Raw genomic sequence first — 13875 nt, forward strand, 5'->3', positions numbered from 1 at the left:
CGTTGTCTGCCTGGCTGTTTGGGGGCGCTGGGGCTGAGGAGAGTCTGCGGGAGGGGCCGAGGGGACACAAGGAACGGCAGCAGGAGACTTTCCACAGAGGCTTTATTGACTTTGGGTCCCTCCTGCCTCAGGCCCGTGGGCAGCTGAGCCCGGGACCTTCCTAGGTCCTGGCAAAGCAGGGGCACGAGGAGGGCAGGGACTCCCGGCCCGTGGCCCCGCCCGGAGCGGAGGCCGGACTGCGTGGTCCTGGCCAGAACAGAGGCCGGACTGCGTGGCCCTGGCCGGAGAAGAGGCCGGACTGCGTGGTCCTGGCCAGAACAGAGGCCGGACTGCGTGGCCCTGGCCGGAGAAGAGGCCGGACTGCGTGGTCCTGGCCAGAACAGAGGCCGGACTGCGTGGTCCCGGCCGGAACAGAGGCCGGACTGCGTGGTCCTGGCCGGAGCGGAGGCCGGACTGCGTGGTCCTGGCCAGAGCGGAGGCCGGACTGCGTGGCCCTGGCCGGAGAAGAGGCCGGACTGCGTGGTCCTGGCCAGAGCGGAGGCCGGACTGCACGACCCAGGCCGGAACGGAAGCAGGGGCTCCCGGCCGTGGGCCTGGCAGAGGTTCCTGGGCCTCCCTCTAGATGCAGTGGGGCCTCCCTGGGTTCCTAGGCCCCCTTGTGTATCCTCAGGGCTGCCCGCAGCCCTGACTTGATGGCTGTCTCCACCCAGCCGTGGGGGAGGGCCGTGTACTCCCCCGCAAAGTGCACGCGGCCCTCGGGCTGGGTCCAGTCCCAGTGCCAGGGCGTCCCCTGCGCGGCGTCTCTGGGCTGCGGGGGCTGCATCACGAAGCCACCCTGGCTGTAGCGATCCTCCCCCCAGCGCTTCACGGCCCCGCGGCCGTCCCAGAGCTCCCGCACCTTCTCGCCGTGGAGGCCCACGACGTCCTCCAGCGCCAGGCGCAGGATCTCCTCCTCCCCCAGGCCCGCAAAGGCGGCCGTGGCGTCCGACCACGTGTAGGATGCGAGGAGGAGGCCGCCGGCCTCTCCCCCGGGGCCCTGTGGGTAGTAGAGGGCGCGGACCGGGCGGTCAGTGTTCGAGTGCCCCCCCAGGATGCCCTCGTCCTCCCAGAAGGGTCTCCGGAAGCTGAGGAAGACCTTGGTAGCCGGGACGTAGTGGACGTTACGCAGTGCCCGGCGAAGGGGGGGCCGCAAGGGCGGCTGGAAATCGACGTGGCTCAGGGCCGTGCTAGTGGTGGCCAGCAGCACGCGGTCAGCAGTCAGGGACAGCAGGCGCGAGGGCTGCTGGGGGTCACGGTAGTGGACGGTGGCTCCTTTCCGGTTCTGGGTCACTCGGACCACGGGCGCCTGGAGCAGGACGGGGCCGCTCAGGGAGAGCAGCAGGGCACGGGGCAGCTGGTCCCAGCCGTCGCGGAGGCGCCAGTACCTGGGGGGCACACGCGGAGGCCGGTGGGCCCGGGGCTCGAGCGTCCCCCCCCCCAGTCCCCCTCCTTCCCGATTCGCACCTGAGCCCGTCGTTGAGGTAGCTGTGGGCCCGTAAGGCCTCGGCGAAGCTGAGGGAGAAGAAGCCGTCCTCGGCCATCACGTCTCCCAGGAGCTGGGCGGCCTCCGTGCTCAGGTTCCCTTCTCCCAGGAGGTAGTTCTGGGGGCAGAGTGGGGCCTCAGGCCTGCACGCCCCCTCGGCCCCCACGCTGTTTCCAGGGCCTCCCTTTGTAGGGCAGGGTCTGGGGGCTCGGCCATTGGGCCCCCGCCCTCAAGCCGGTCCAGCCCAGCCCAGGGAACTGGGGGGGGGTGGGGGAGGGATCCTCACGGTCAGGCTTTGACCTCAGGGCTGTCCAGTGGTCGGAGCGTCCCCTCGCTGACCTTTCTCTGCTAAGGGTACTTGGCTTTGTGGAGCTTGGGTGGGCTTCCACCATCTCCTTAAAATGCCCTCCCCCAGCTCCTTCTGGGCTTTCTGTGGCTGCCTTTGCCCCTCCTCCTCCTCCCCCTTGTCTCTGCAGTTCAGGTGGGGGTTGTGCCCCTCTGTCATAATCACTTTGGACAAGTGAGGGGCAGGGCTGGCCTGGCATTTCCCCCTCCCCCCCAGATCCTGGGGCTCGGAATCCTCCCCTCTGCCTCTGGGGTCCCCTTTCCCCGACCTTCTGTGTCCCCCCCAGGACGGAGGGAGATGCGGCCCCTCTCTCACCAGGAGGGTGATGTTCTCGAATTTCTTTAGCGCCCCTGCGCAGCCCAGGCGCTTGAGATCATCCAGGGCCTACGGGGAGCGACAACCCGGGATGGGGCCCCAGCCGGCAGCCCCCGGGTCCCCCATCCCTCCCCATCCCTCCCCGACGGCCCGGAGCCGAAATCGGATCCAGGGGTCCCCAGGTCCTCCGAGGAGAGGGGTTCGCTCAAGGCCATCCAAGCGCCCAGCGCCCCTCCCCTGGGAGCCCCCAGTCCTGGCCTGCCCTTGGGGAGCTCGGGACCCTCTTTTGCCCAGCCCCCTGCCCCGAGCGCGCGGCTGCCCGGGCCTGTAGGGGCGGTGATCCGAGCTTCCGTCAGACGGGGGAGGGGCTGGCGCACCTTGTCCAGGGCCAGCTGGTAAATGGCCTCCGGGGAGCGGCCTCGCTCGGAGGCCCGCAGGCGGTAGCCCAGCTGCTCCGGCGCAGCCTCCACCACGAAGTTCCGCAGCTTTACCCCGTTGGCCTCCGTCCAGGCGTTCATGTCGTACTGAACGAAGGGGACCAGGGGGAGGCCCAGGAGGGCGCAGAGCTTCAGGAGGAGCCTGCGGGAGGGAGCACTGCGCCGTGAGGGGGGCGGGGTGTCCTGACAGCAGGGAGAAAGGGGCGCACGGACAGCGAGGGGTGAGGGGCGCTCAGACAGCTGGGGGGAGGGGCGCCCTCCAGCCCAGGGGGGTGTGAGGGGCGCTCAGACAGCCCGGTGGAGGGGGGAAGGGGGGGTGAGGGGCGCTCAGACAGCCCGGTGGAGGGGGGAAGGGGGGGTGAGGGGCGCTCAGACAGCCGGGGGGGGGAGGGGCGCCCGCCCAGCCCAAGGAGGTGTGAGGGGCCCCGCCCAGGCCCGAAGGCGGGTGGGAGCCCGAGCTGCCCCGTACGTGTGGCTGGATGGTATCCTCATGGCCCCCAGCTCTCCCAGCCAGCCCGTCCGCTCATCCCTGTACGTCAGGATCCGGCCCCCGATCCTGTCGCTGGCCTCCAGCAGAGTCACCTGGGAGAGGACGCTGTCAGTGCCACGCCCCCCAGCCCTGTCCGGGCCCTGATACTTGGGGGGGCAGTATTCGGGACCGTGGTCCAGCGGAAGGTGCACTCGGGGATTGGGCCCAGGGAGGAGTTGCCTCCGCCCCAGCCTTCCCTCCCAGCTGGGGGGTGGGGCGCGAGGTGACCAGACCCCAGGGAGCACCCCCTTCTGGGAGAGGGCAGCCGGACCCCGGGGAGCACCCCCTGTCAGAGACAGGGTGAATGGACACCCCCGGCTGGGAGGGGGGGCTGGTTTTGGGACAGATGTTGGCGGCCAGTTGGGGTCAGAGCGGGAATTTCCCACAGCTTCGGGGAATGCCTTGGGCCGGGCTCCAGACGTCTGCACGCTCCCCCTCCCCCCCGCAAGTGAAGGGGGAGTTTGGAGCCCAAAGGGCCTCGGGGTTTCCCTCGAGGGGCTCCATCCCTGGGCAGCCCAGGACGCCGGGAGCCCCACCTGGTGTCCGGCGTCCTCCAGCACCCTGGCGGCCACCAGCCCGGCCACGCCGGCCCCCACCACCGCCACCCGCTGGGGCCGCGCCGTCCGGTTGAGCCCCCGGCTGACGATGGCCAGCAGCTCCTCGCGGTCCGGGTCCTGGAAGCACCTCAGGAAGGGGTCGTCCCCGGGATCGGCCTCGCCGGCCCCGGCCCCGTGCAGGAGGAGGAGCAGACCTGGGCGGGGAGGAGCCAGGAGCCTCCTGAAGCCCCCCGCCCTGGCAGGGACAGCCCTGCCTCCCGGCCCCGCCCCCATACTTACCCCACCAGCGCATGACTCCGAGCGGGAAGGGACGACCTGGGGGCTGAGGAGAGAAGCCGCCGTGAGCCCAGCGGGGGCCGCCCCCAGCGCTGCCTGCGCCTCCACGTCCAGAGTTCATGTTAATCCTACTGGACACCTGCCCCAGTCCCAGTCTCCAAGTGCTTTCCTTGTCCATCCTTCTGGCCCCCTGCCCCTGCCCCCCGAAGCCCAGCCCCGGCCACTCTCCTGCCCCCCGAAGCCCAGTCCCGGCCACTCTCCGGCCCCCCGAAGCCCAGCCCCGGCCACTCTCCGGCCCCCCGAAGCGCAGCCCCGGCCACTCTCCGGCCCCCCGAAGCCCAGCCCCGGCCACTCTCCGGCCCCCCGAAGCCCAGCCCCGGCCACTCTCCGGCCCCCCGAAGCGCAGCCCCGGCCACTCTCCGGCCCCCCGAAGCCCAGCCCCGGCCACTCTCCGGCCCCCCGAAGCCCAGCCCCGGCCACTCTCCGGCCCCCCGAAGCCCAGCCCCGGCCACTCTCCGGCCCCCTGCCCATCTCCTTTCCCAGCTCTGCATCCCCGCCCCTGCCATGGCTTGGGGTCCCTCCCCCGGCCCCTGCTCTCGCACCTGCCGCCACCAGCCTCCCTACTGCTGAGCCTCCTGTCCCCCTTTGCTTTTGTCCCCGCGGGGCGGGCGCTGGCCCCTCCCCAGCCCTGACGCTCTTTGGGAAGTCCGGTCCCCTGGGCAGGAAAGCGAAACTTCTCCCCCAGTTCGGGGACTGCCGGCCGGGGCGGGCCGCGGGGCTGAGGATGGGCGGGGGGCGGGGCGGGAGAGGAGGGGCTGCTCAGCGGCCCCCGGTGGCTTCCCGGGGTCTGCAGACGCGGGGGCTGGGGCGCGTCCGGGGCTCCCCCGCCTCGCCTCCAGGGCCCCCGTCCGTCCCCGCTCCGTCCCCGCCTCCCCCATTTGTCCCGGACCGGAGGGAGCGCAGGAGCAGTTCTGGTTCCTAACTTTTCTGGGGAGCTGGATTAGCGGGGGAGGGGGAGGGGGGCTGCCCGGGGATAACAGCAGCAGCCGCGGCCCCAGCTCCTGGCCCAGCGCTGGGCTGTCGGTCAGGGCGCAACACGGGGTCTGGGATCCCATCCCTCGCCTGGAAACCGGGCCGAGAGCAGCCCCTCGCGCTCGGAATCGGCTCCTGTCTGCCCGTGTCTCGTGTCCCCCCCTTTCTCCTGTCTGCCCCCCCTCTCCCTCCCCTTCCCTCCTTCCCTCTTTCCTTCTCTCCCCTCTCCTTCCCCGCTCTTCTATCCTCCCTCCCCTCTCCTCTATTCCTCTTCCTCCCTCCCTCCCTCCTCCCTATATTTTTATTCTCTTCATTGCTTCCTTTCTCCATCTCGTTCTCTCTGTCTCTCTGGGGTTCTCTCTGTCTCCCCGGGGTTCCCTCTGTCTCCCCGGGGTTCTCTGTCTCTCCGGGGTTCCCTCTGTCTCTCCCGGGTTCTCTGTCTCCATCTCTGCCCTTTCTCCGATCCCATCGTTGTCTCTCCATGGATTTCTCAGCGTCTTCACCCCTTACCCCCCCCCCCCATCCCTCGGTCGGCCTCCATCCCTTACACCCTCCGGGTTCTTGATTTGTCCATTCCCCTCCCCTCCCCCCAGTTCCCTCGGGCCTCCTCCACACCTTTCCCAGTCCGCCTTCACTGATGAGCAATAACTCACTTAACACTTCCTGGCTGTGTGACCCTGGGCAAGTCACTTAACCCCAATTGCCTCCAGGGGAAAAAAGGAAAGGGGAAAAGAGCTTCTGCCCAGGGCGGATGGGATAATGATGCGAAGGAGAGAAGGCCACCAGGCTCAACTCGGGGCCTCCGTTCCTTGGTCTTCGGGAAAATACCATGGGGATGAGGGGCAGGGAGCGGAGAGTCGGGACGGCGAGGGGAGGGACTGTCTTGCTGACGTCGGTGACTTTAAGTCGCTGGGATCAAATCCTCTCCGACTCTGAGTCCTGAAAGAACTGACCGACCCTGTCAGTGATCTCTGAAGCTTGGAAAACGGAGGTTGTAGCACGGTTCCAGGGAAGGGCAAACACCTCCTATCTTTATTTATTGCTGAGGCAGGGGGGGTTAAGTGACTTGTCCAGGGTCACACAGCCAGGAAGTGTGTCGTGTCCGAGGCTGGATTTGAACTCGGGTCCTTCTGACTTCAGGGCTGGCGCTCTACCCGCTGGGCTACCTCGCTGCCCCTACCTTGAGCTTTTAAAAGAGGAAGGGGAACGGAGGCTGCAAGCCATGGTCTGATGGGCTTGACGTTGCTTAGTGGAAAAGGGAGGGAGGATCCCTCCGACGCAGGCGCAGAAAGAACGGCCGGGGCCGGTCGGGGCTCAGGTTCTCTCCTGACCAGAACGTGTGACGACCATGGCGTGGGCAGGTGGGGGAGGAGGGCCGGAGGAGGACGTGGCCGAGCCGAGGGCGGGAGCGAGCAGGCAGAGCCACGGGCTTGACGTGCTCGTGGCCGCGGTTCGCCCAGAACTGCGTATTTCTCTTTGGGCGAAGCATTTGGAGCCTTCCTTGTGGCCGAGAGGTGGGTTTGGAACAGGGAGCGACCTCGGCTAACGGCGAATGGCGGGGGCCGGCCTGGAGCGCCCCGGAGAGCGGCATTGTGGGTACGGGAGGCACCTCCGGTGGGCACGTGACCCGCAGCCGGACCGGATCCCCAGAGCTGGCTCTGAAGCCCCGGGCCGGCCTCCCGAGGGTCTGCCGGGGACGGAGGCCGCCGTGGAGGCACAAGACGGGGCGGAGCCCCGGGCTCGGAGGGGGCCGCATCCCAGCGGTCAGCGTGACCCGGCCCGAGGAGCTTCCCGAATCTCAGCTCTCCGGCCGCCTCGGCCCGGGGGCTCCCACCGCTCTCCGCCCTCGCCGCTGACCTCTGGCGGGTGAGAGCGCTCTCTGGGCTCCGGGTCTGGCAACCGAGGCAGGGGGAGTTCCCGGGGTCGGTCAGAATGCCGAAGGGCCTCGAAATTCAGCCACGAGGGGAGGGACGAGGGGAGCCAGAGGCTCCGGCCGAAGCTTCTCCCTCCCGGGCCCAGACGGGCGCCCATCTCCGCCGCCCCTGCCAGAGGGAGGCCCTCCCAGCCCCTCGGGAGTCAGGCAAGGGCAGCCAGGGCCAGGACCTCGGCAGGACCTCGGGACCGTTGCTCAGCCTGGGAAGGAGATGAAGCTTCGTTTGGACGAGGCGTCGGGGAGCCCGAAGCTTTGTTAGTGGGTCTCTCGGCCAGGAGGTCTCCCCGCCAGCTCCAGCCTTGCCTACTAATGCGCTTTCCACCCATCGGTGGAGTTTGACCTTTCTTTGCACCCTCAGCATTACGTGGCATCCCTGGCACATAGTAGGCACTTAATGCCTGTTGACTTGAACTGTGGGAAGAGTGATGATAGTGTTTATATTTTATATAGTTACATCACTTCTTCCCAAAGGTTTAGGAAGCACTACACAGATCTTATCTCACTGAATCCTGGCAATAATCCTGAGAGGAGGGGCTGTTATCTCCATTTTACATTTTAGGAAACCGAGGGGAGGAGATTTATCCAGGGTCAGTGGGTCGGAAGTGTTGAAGGAAGGAGCGAGCATTTATTGAGCACCGGCAGGGGCCTGGCACTGCGTGCTACACAGTTTACAAATATCGCCTCATTTGATCCTCACAACAATCCCGGGAGGCAGCTATTGTGATCCCTATTTTACTGATGGGGAAACTGAGGCAGTCTGAGGTGCCGTGAGTTGCTGTGGTCACACAGCTACTAAGTATCTCAGGCTGGATTTGAACTCGGAGCTTTCCGATTCAAAGTCCTGAGCTACCTAAGGACGGCGGACTAGGAACTAAAAATATCCCTTGTTCATTTGGGGCAACGTTCAGGCCACTGAAGCGGCTCCAGGAGCCCAGAGGAGACGGTTCTCCAGCCTGGCTTCTTTCTGGGGCCGCTGACGCCCACGGCCACAAGTGTGAGGACCCCCGCCCTGGCTGCCGCTGTCTGAGAAGCAGGGCCTGATGGGGACTTTCCTGAGACCAGAGCGGGGCCCTTGTGGTTAATCATGTAAGCAGGCTCGGTTCTAGAGAAGTCGAATGAGGAAAGCAATTCTATTATTAGGTAAGACCATCCTTCCCCCAGAATCCACCAGAGCCAACGGCTTCGGCCGGCTTTCTGGACCAGGGATCCCCTCGGCGGGTCCCGCGGGCGCCTTTGCCCGGGAGGTCCGGGTGGCTCCTGACTCTGCCCTGGTGCCCCACGCTTCGGCGGCGGCCGCCCCAAGGACTCTGCTTCCGGGCCGGCCAGACCCCGGGCCTTCTGACCTCTGTGGGCTCACGATTTGGGGCCCCCTCCCCCCAGCGCTGCCGCCATTTCTTCAGCCGTGCTCGCCCTCGGCGGGCCTCGAGTCCTGCCTTTGACTCTCCCGGGCCGTTTGCGTGGCCAGTGAAGGCGGCAGCGGGAGACCTTGCCTCGCTTTCCTCCCCGCAGGTGCCATTCCTTCTCAGTGGCGTGGAAGCCTCGGCCCTCTCTCCCTGATTGTCCCCCGGGACCAGCTAGCCCAAGAGGAGTGGCTGGAGGCTCACTGGCCCGCCATAATACAACACGTCTCTATCCAGGGACCCAAAGCCCCCATCATCCTTTCCGATTGAGAAAAGGTTCATTCACGCCTACTGACCGATTCAGTCAAGACGTCTGGGCCTTCAGTTCCGATGGTCCTCGTGTGATGGAGAGAGCCATCTGCAGCCAGAGAGGATTGTGGGAACTGAGTGTGGATCGCAGCATAGTATTTGCACCTTTTTTTATTTGCTTGCATTCTGTTTTTTTTTCTCATTTTTCCCCCTTTTTGATCTGATTTTTCTTGTGCAGGATGATATTTGTGCATATATCAGGAAAGTGGGGGTGGGGGAGGGAAAATCTTTGGAACACAGGGTTTTGCAAAGGGGAATGTTGAAAATTATCTGTGCAACAATTCTCAGACGAAGAAATTGAAACCATTTCTAGTCATCTGCAAAGGTGCTCCAAATCACTATTGATCAGAGAAATGCAAATTAAGACAAACCGATACCCCTACACACCTGTCAGATTGGCTAAGATGACAGGAAACAATAATGATGAATGTTGGGGGATGTGGGAAAACTGAAGCACTGATGTATTGTTGGTGGATTGTGACCTGATCCAACCATTCTGGAGAGCGATCTGGAATTATGCCCCAAAAGTTATCCAACTGTGCATCCCCTTTGATCCAGCAGTGTTTCTACTGGGCTTATACCCCAAAGAGATACTAAAGAAGGGAAAGGGGCCTGTATGTGCCGAAATATTTGTGGCAGCCCTGTTTGTACTGGCCAGAAAGTAGAAAATGAATGGATGCCCATCAGTTGGAGAATGGCTGGGTAAATTGTGGTATAGGAACGTTATGGAATATTATTGTTCTGTAAGGAACGACCAGCAGGATGAATACAGAGAGGCTTGGAGAGACTGACAGGAACTGATGCTGAGTGAAATGAGCAGAACCAGGAGATCATTATATACCTCAACAACGATATTGTTTGAGGATGTTTTCTGATGGAAGTGAATCTCCTCAACAATGAGATGAACCAAATCAGTTCCACTTGTGACGGAGAGAACCAGCTACACCCAGAGAGAGGATTGTGGGAACTGAGTGTGGATCACACCATAGCATTTCCACTCTTTCTGTTTGTTTGCAGTTTTGTTTTCCTTCTCAGGTTTTTTTTTCCTTCTTGATCCGATTTTTCTTGTGCAACAAGACAACTGTATAAATCTGTATACATATGTTGTATTTAAGATATACTTTAACATATTTAACCTGTATGGGACTACCTGCCATCTGGGGGAGGGGGTGGGGGGAAGGAGGGGAAAAGTTGCAACAGAAGTTTTTGCAAGGGTCAGTGTTGAAAAATTACCATGTGTATATCTTGTAAATAAAAAGCTATAATTAAAAAAAAAAAAGAAAATTACCCATGCATGTTTTGAAAATAAAAGGGGGGGCAGTTAGTTGGTGTGGTGCATAGAGCACCAGCCCTTACGTCAGGAGGACCCGAGTGCAAGTCTGGCCTCAGACATTTAACACAGCATAGCTGTGTGACCTTGGACAAGTCACTTAACCCCAATTGCCTCAGGGGAAAAAAAAGAAGAAAAAGCTGTCTGGGCCTCTTGTGATTGATGGGGGTGATTTATTCAGCTGATTTCTCTGAGGAAAGTCATGTGGAGAAGTCTCATGTAAGGCAGGAGCCGAGTTCGAAAAAAAGACTAGAGATTCTAAAGTGAAAAAGAATTGAGTGCACCTGAAGCTAATGCAAAGCCATGGAGGTGGAAGAACAAGGCGTGGAGTGTGTGGAGACCGGTGGGGAAAGGAGGATCCCGGCCTGTGGTGCTTATTTAAGGGCGACTAAAGGCAGCTTGGGTGGAGGGGGGGGGGTTACGAGGTGAGGGGCATCTCACACCAGAGCCGGTTGTTCAATTTCCTATGTGATCACTTACACTCTGAAATTGACAAGCGCCAATTTCTTTTCTCTGTGTGCCCCCCTTCTCTGTGCCCCCTTTCTCTCTGTGTGCCCCTTTCTCTCTGCCCCCCTTCTCTGTGTCCCCCTTCTCTCTGTGTGCCCCCCTTCTCTGTGCCCCTTCTCTCTGTGTGCCCCTTTCTGTGTGACCCCCTTCTCTGTGCACCCCCCTTCTCTCTGTGCCCCCCTTCTCTTTGTGCCCCCTTCTGTGTGCCCCTTCTCTCTGTGTGCCCCTTCTCTCTGTGTGCCTCTTTCTCTCTTTGTGCCCCTTTGTGTGCCCCTTTCTGTGTGCCCCCTTCTCTGTGCGCCCCCCTCTCTGTGTGCCCCTTTCTCTCTGTGCCCCCCTTCTCTTTGTGCCCCCTTTCTCTCTGTGTGCCCCCCTTCTCTCTGTGCCCCCCTTCTCTCTGTTTTTCCAGACTTTCTGAGCCTCTGTCTTACAGTGATATTGGACAAATGGATGGAGGGCTGGGCAGGGAAGCCCTTCGTGGTTCCTTCCAAGGATCAGGGGAGGCCGGGAAAGTCCTGAAAATGCCCCCCAGGTTCAGGGGGTGACTCAGAAGCCCGAGGGCACCTCGGTTCCAGGGAGGAGTCCGGGAGAAGCTGCTGACCTGGTGCTGGGCCTTAAGCTCCCCCCCCCCCCAGCGCCTCATCAGCACAGCCCGGGCTCTCGGGGACTCAGGGCCAGCCTTGCAGCTTGGGCTCGGGCCCCTCCAACCCGAGGCATCTTTGTCTGGGAGAACAAGGGCGGGGCTGAGAACACAGACTGGTCCAGGCGCTCCCCCCTCCCCAGAAACCATGATCCCATGTCATACTCTCCTTATGATGCAGAGGGAGCCGCCCCCCAAACGGAGAGAGGGGGATGCGGAGAAGCTGCTGGAGCAGCGGCCGGGAGAGCCTGAGAGACCACACAACAAAGGGATTGTGGGAACAGAGCTGGGGCAGAAGGGGGGGCGAGCCCCCAGAGGGGTCGTCAAAGAGATGGGGGAGGGGAGGGCGCCCACGCAGATGTGCAGATGGAAGTGAAGTCAGAGAAAGACCCACAGAGACAGAGACTGACAGAGACTGAGAGAGATGAGAGACTGTAGAGAGACAGACACACGTACACAGAGACAGACCAAGAGATACAGAGACTGAGAGAGATGAGAGACCCAGAGACAGAGATGCAGAGAGACAGAGACACACAGAAAGAGAGACAGAGACTGAGAAGAGAGAGACAGGGAGAGAGACAGGGAGAGAGACAGAGACAGAGACAGAGACAGAGACAGAGACTGAGAAGACAGACAGGGAGAGAAACAGAGACAGATGGGGGCACACACACACAGGAGAGACAGAGACTGAGAGACACAGAAAGAAAGAGACAGGGAGGGGGAGGGGAAATTAGGGAGGGAGAGAGGCAGAAAGGAGAAAAGAGACATAGAAGAGACAGGCGGGAAAGAGGAAGGAAGCGGAAGAGGGCAGTGTCGGTCCAGAGGAGGGCAATCAGCCTGGTGAAGGGTCTGGCCTCCAGAGCCCGGGGAGGCTTCCTCTTGCTCTCAAGGGTTGCCGGGGAGGTTGTTAGGGGGGAGGCCTCTGGGGGCGGTGCTGAGCTGGGGAGATGGGGGGCAGCGCGGCCCTCTTGGGGAGGCCCCTGCCGGGCCGCGGCTCAGCCTGCTTCTCCCCCCGGACTGTGCGGCGGCTCCCGAGGCTGGAGGACGCCTGCCCCCCAACCGAAAAGGCCCCAGGCCAGAAGCAGAGCCCAGGGGGGGCCTGAGATGCAAGGGGGGGTGGGGGGCTCCCGGGCAGCCCGGCTTCGGCAGAGAAGCCCCGGATCTCCGCAGTCTGGAAGCCGCGCAGGGAGCAGCCCCGCCCGGGCCCCTTCCGAGCTGGTCCGGGCGTTCCCGCCCTCACGTCCCCCTCCCTCCCCCTCACCCCGGGTTTGGCTCGCGGTCCTTCCACGACGGGGAAGTTCCCTCGCGGCCCCGAGAGCGTAGCCCCGGGGGCCCCGGGACCGGCCCCTCGTCCGCGCTCTTGGATGAAATGGCCAGTTGCGCCTGAGACTCGCGGTTTCCCCCGCGTTCTGCAGGATCAGATCATTCGCCGGCCCCACTGCGGAGAGCGCCCCCCTCGGGCGCGGGGGGCGATGCCAGACGTGCGCTTGCGGTTCCGGAGAGCTGAGCCGGGGCCGCCTCCCCAGGGGATCAGAGAAGCTACCAGGACACTCCCGAGGTCTCTGAAGAACTTTAGAATTGGCTGCCAGGCTGCCGGGCCCTCCCTCCTCAGAGAAGGTTCTGGGCTCTGGGAGCGGAGCAGAATTAAGTCAGCTCAGGAGAAGCAGGAGCCGCGGGCAGCCCGGTGGCGCAGGGGGCGGAGCCCCGGCCCTGAAGTCAGCAGGACCCGAGTTCAAATCTGGCCTCAGCCCCTTAACACTTCCCGGCTGTGTGACCCCGGGGATGTTCATGGGGACGCACACAGTCCGACCTGTGGCCCCTCCCCACAGTGGCCTCCCTGGAACCGCCCTCTAGGATGATCCAGTATTTCTTGCAGAGGGAAGGCCCCAAGCAGGCCTTTTGATTCCAGTCCCACCCCAGGTGGGGGTCTCTAGTAACTGCACCTTACTGCATCTCCTCAGAAAACCAAATTAGCCGCCAACTCCCCCAGGTGCTATTTCCCCTATAAGAAATCCACCTCATGGAGTCTGGCATCTTCCCCCTGGCGGATCGGGAGTTCCACTGGGGAACTTGTCTCCCCCTTTTTGTTCATCGCTAACCTCCCTTCTTCTCGGGAAAGACTGTTACAGATGGATCTCACTCTCGGCAGCTTAATAAAACCTCTGACGTTGGGACTTTTGACAGGATGGAGCATCAGCCCCCGATTCTGGTGTCGCTGTACAGGGATAGCCCCCCTCACCTCGGCAGAAGGACCGCGGAAGTCACAGGAACTGCTCTGAAGCGGGAAGTGCCCACAATGACACGGAGAGGGTCAGAGGTCGGATTAGAACTCGCATCCTTTTGAATTTCAGGCAGTTTTCTTTGTTTTCCCACCCACCTCCGCCTTCCGGGTTCTTTTTGTGTGCAAACCTGAGAAACTAGAGTCCCTAAGGGATCTCTTGGGCAACCGGCCCGTTGCCAGTCGGCAGCAGCCCTCCCGGTGTGGGGGGCCGCCTCGCCAGGCGGAAGGCCCCGCCCCCCCAAAGGCTTTACCTCGGAGGAAGGCGGTGAGTTTTCCCTAACGCTGGCCGACGTCTGCTTTTGTGGCGGGCTCTGGGAGGGCGTCTGCGGCGCATTCCTTTTCCGGGATGGGGGAAGCGCGGGCTGCCCCATCCCACTAACCGGGTGTCTGTGCCGAGCCCCCGGGCTCACCTGGGAGCCTGTTCCCCACATCCGGGGCCTCCCAGGTCCAAGCCACAAGTA

At 62.8% G+C, this 13875-nt stretch overlaps 1 protein-coding gene across 2 annotated transcripts; it reads right to left on the minus strand.

Annotated features, from left to right (window-relative positions):
• Positions 1-85: 85 nt before the first annotated feature.
• On the minus strand, positions 86-4706 carry IL4I1 (interleukin 4 induced 1). Of its 2 annotated transcripts, XM_051989841.1 has the most exons (8): positions 4585-4703; positions 3986-4028; positions 3686-3900; positions 3090-3202; positions 2561-2762; positions 2184-2252; positions 1504-1640; positions 86-1424 (listed from the first exon to the last, which is right to left on the minus strand). In XM_051989841.1, exons 2-8 carry the CDS (start codon positions 3996-3998, stop codon positions 647-649), a joined length of 1527 nt encoding a protein of 508 aa, XP_051845801.1. In that variant the 5' UTR covers positions 3999-4028; positions 4585-4703; the 3' UTR covers positions 86-646. The 2 variants fall into 2 exon arrangements, with proteins under 2 accessions (XP_051845801.1, XP_051845800.1); XM_051989840.1 differs by having other exon boundaries at positions 3986-4706.
• Positions 4707-13875: the final 9169 nt, after the last annotated feature.

The sequence above is a fragment of the Antechinus flavipes genome, chromosome 3, assembly GCF_016432865.1.
Source record: "Antechinus flavipes isolate AdamAnt ecotype Samford, QLD, Australia chromosome 3, AdamAnt_v2, whole genome shotgun sequence".
Lineage (NCBI taxonomy): Eukaryota > Metazoa > Chordata > Mammalia > Dasyuromorphia > Dasyuridae > Antechinus > Antechinus flavipes.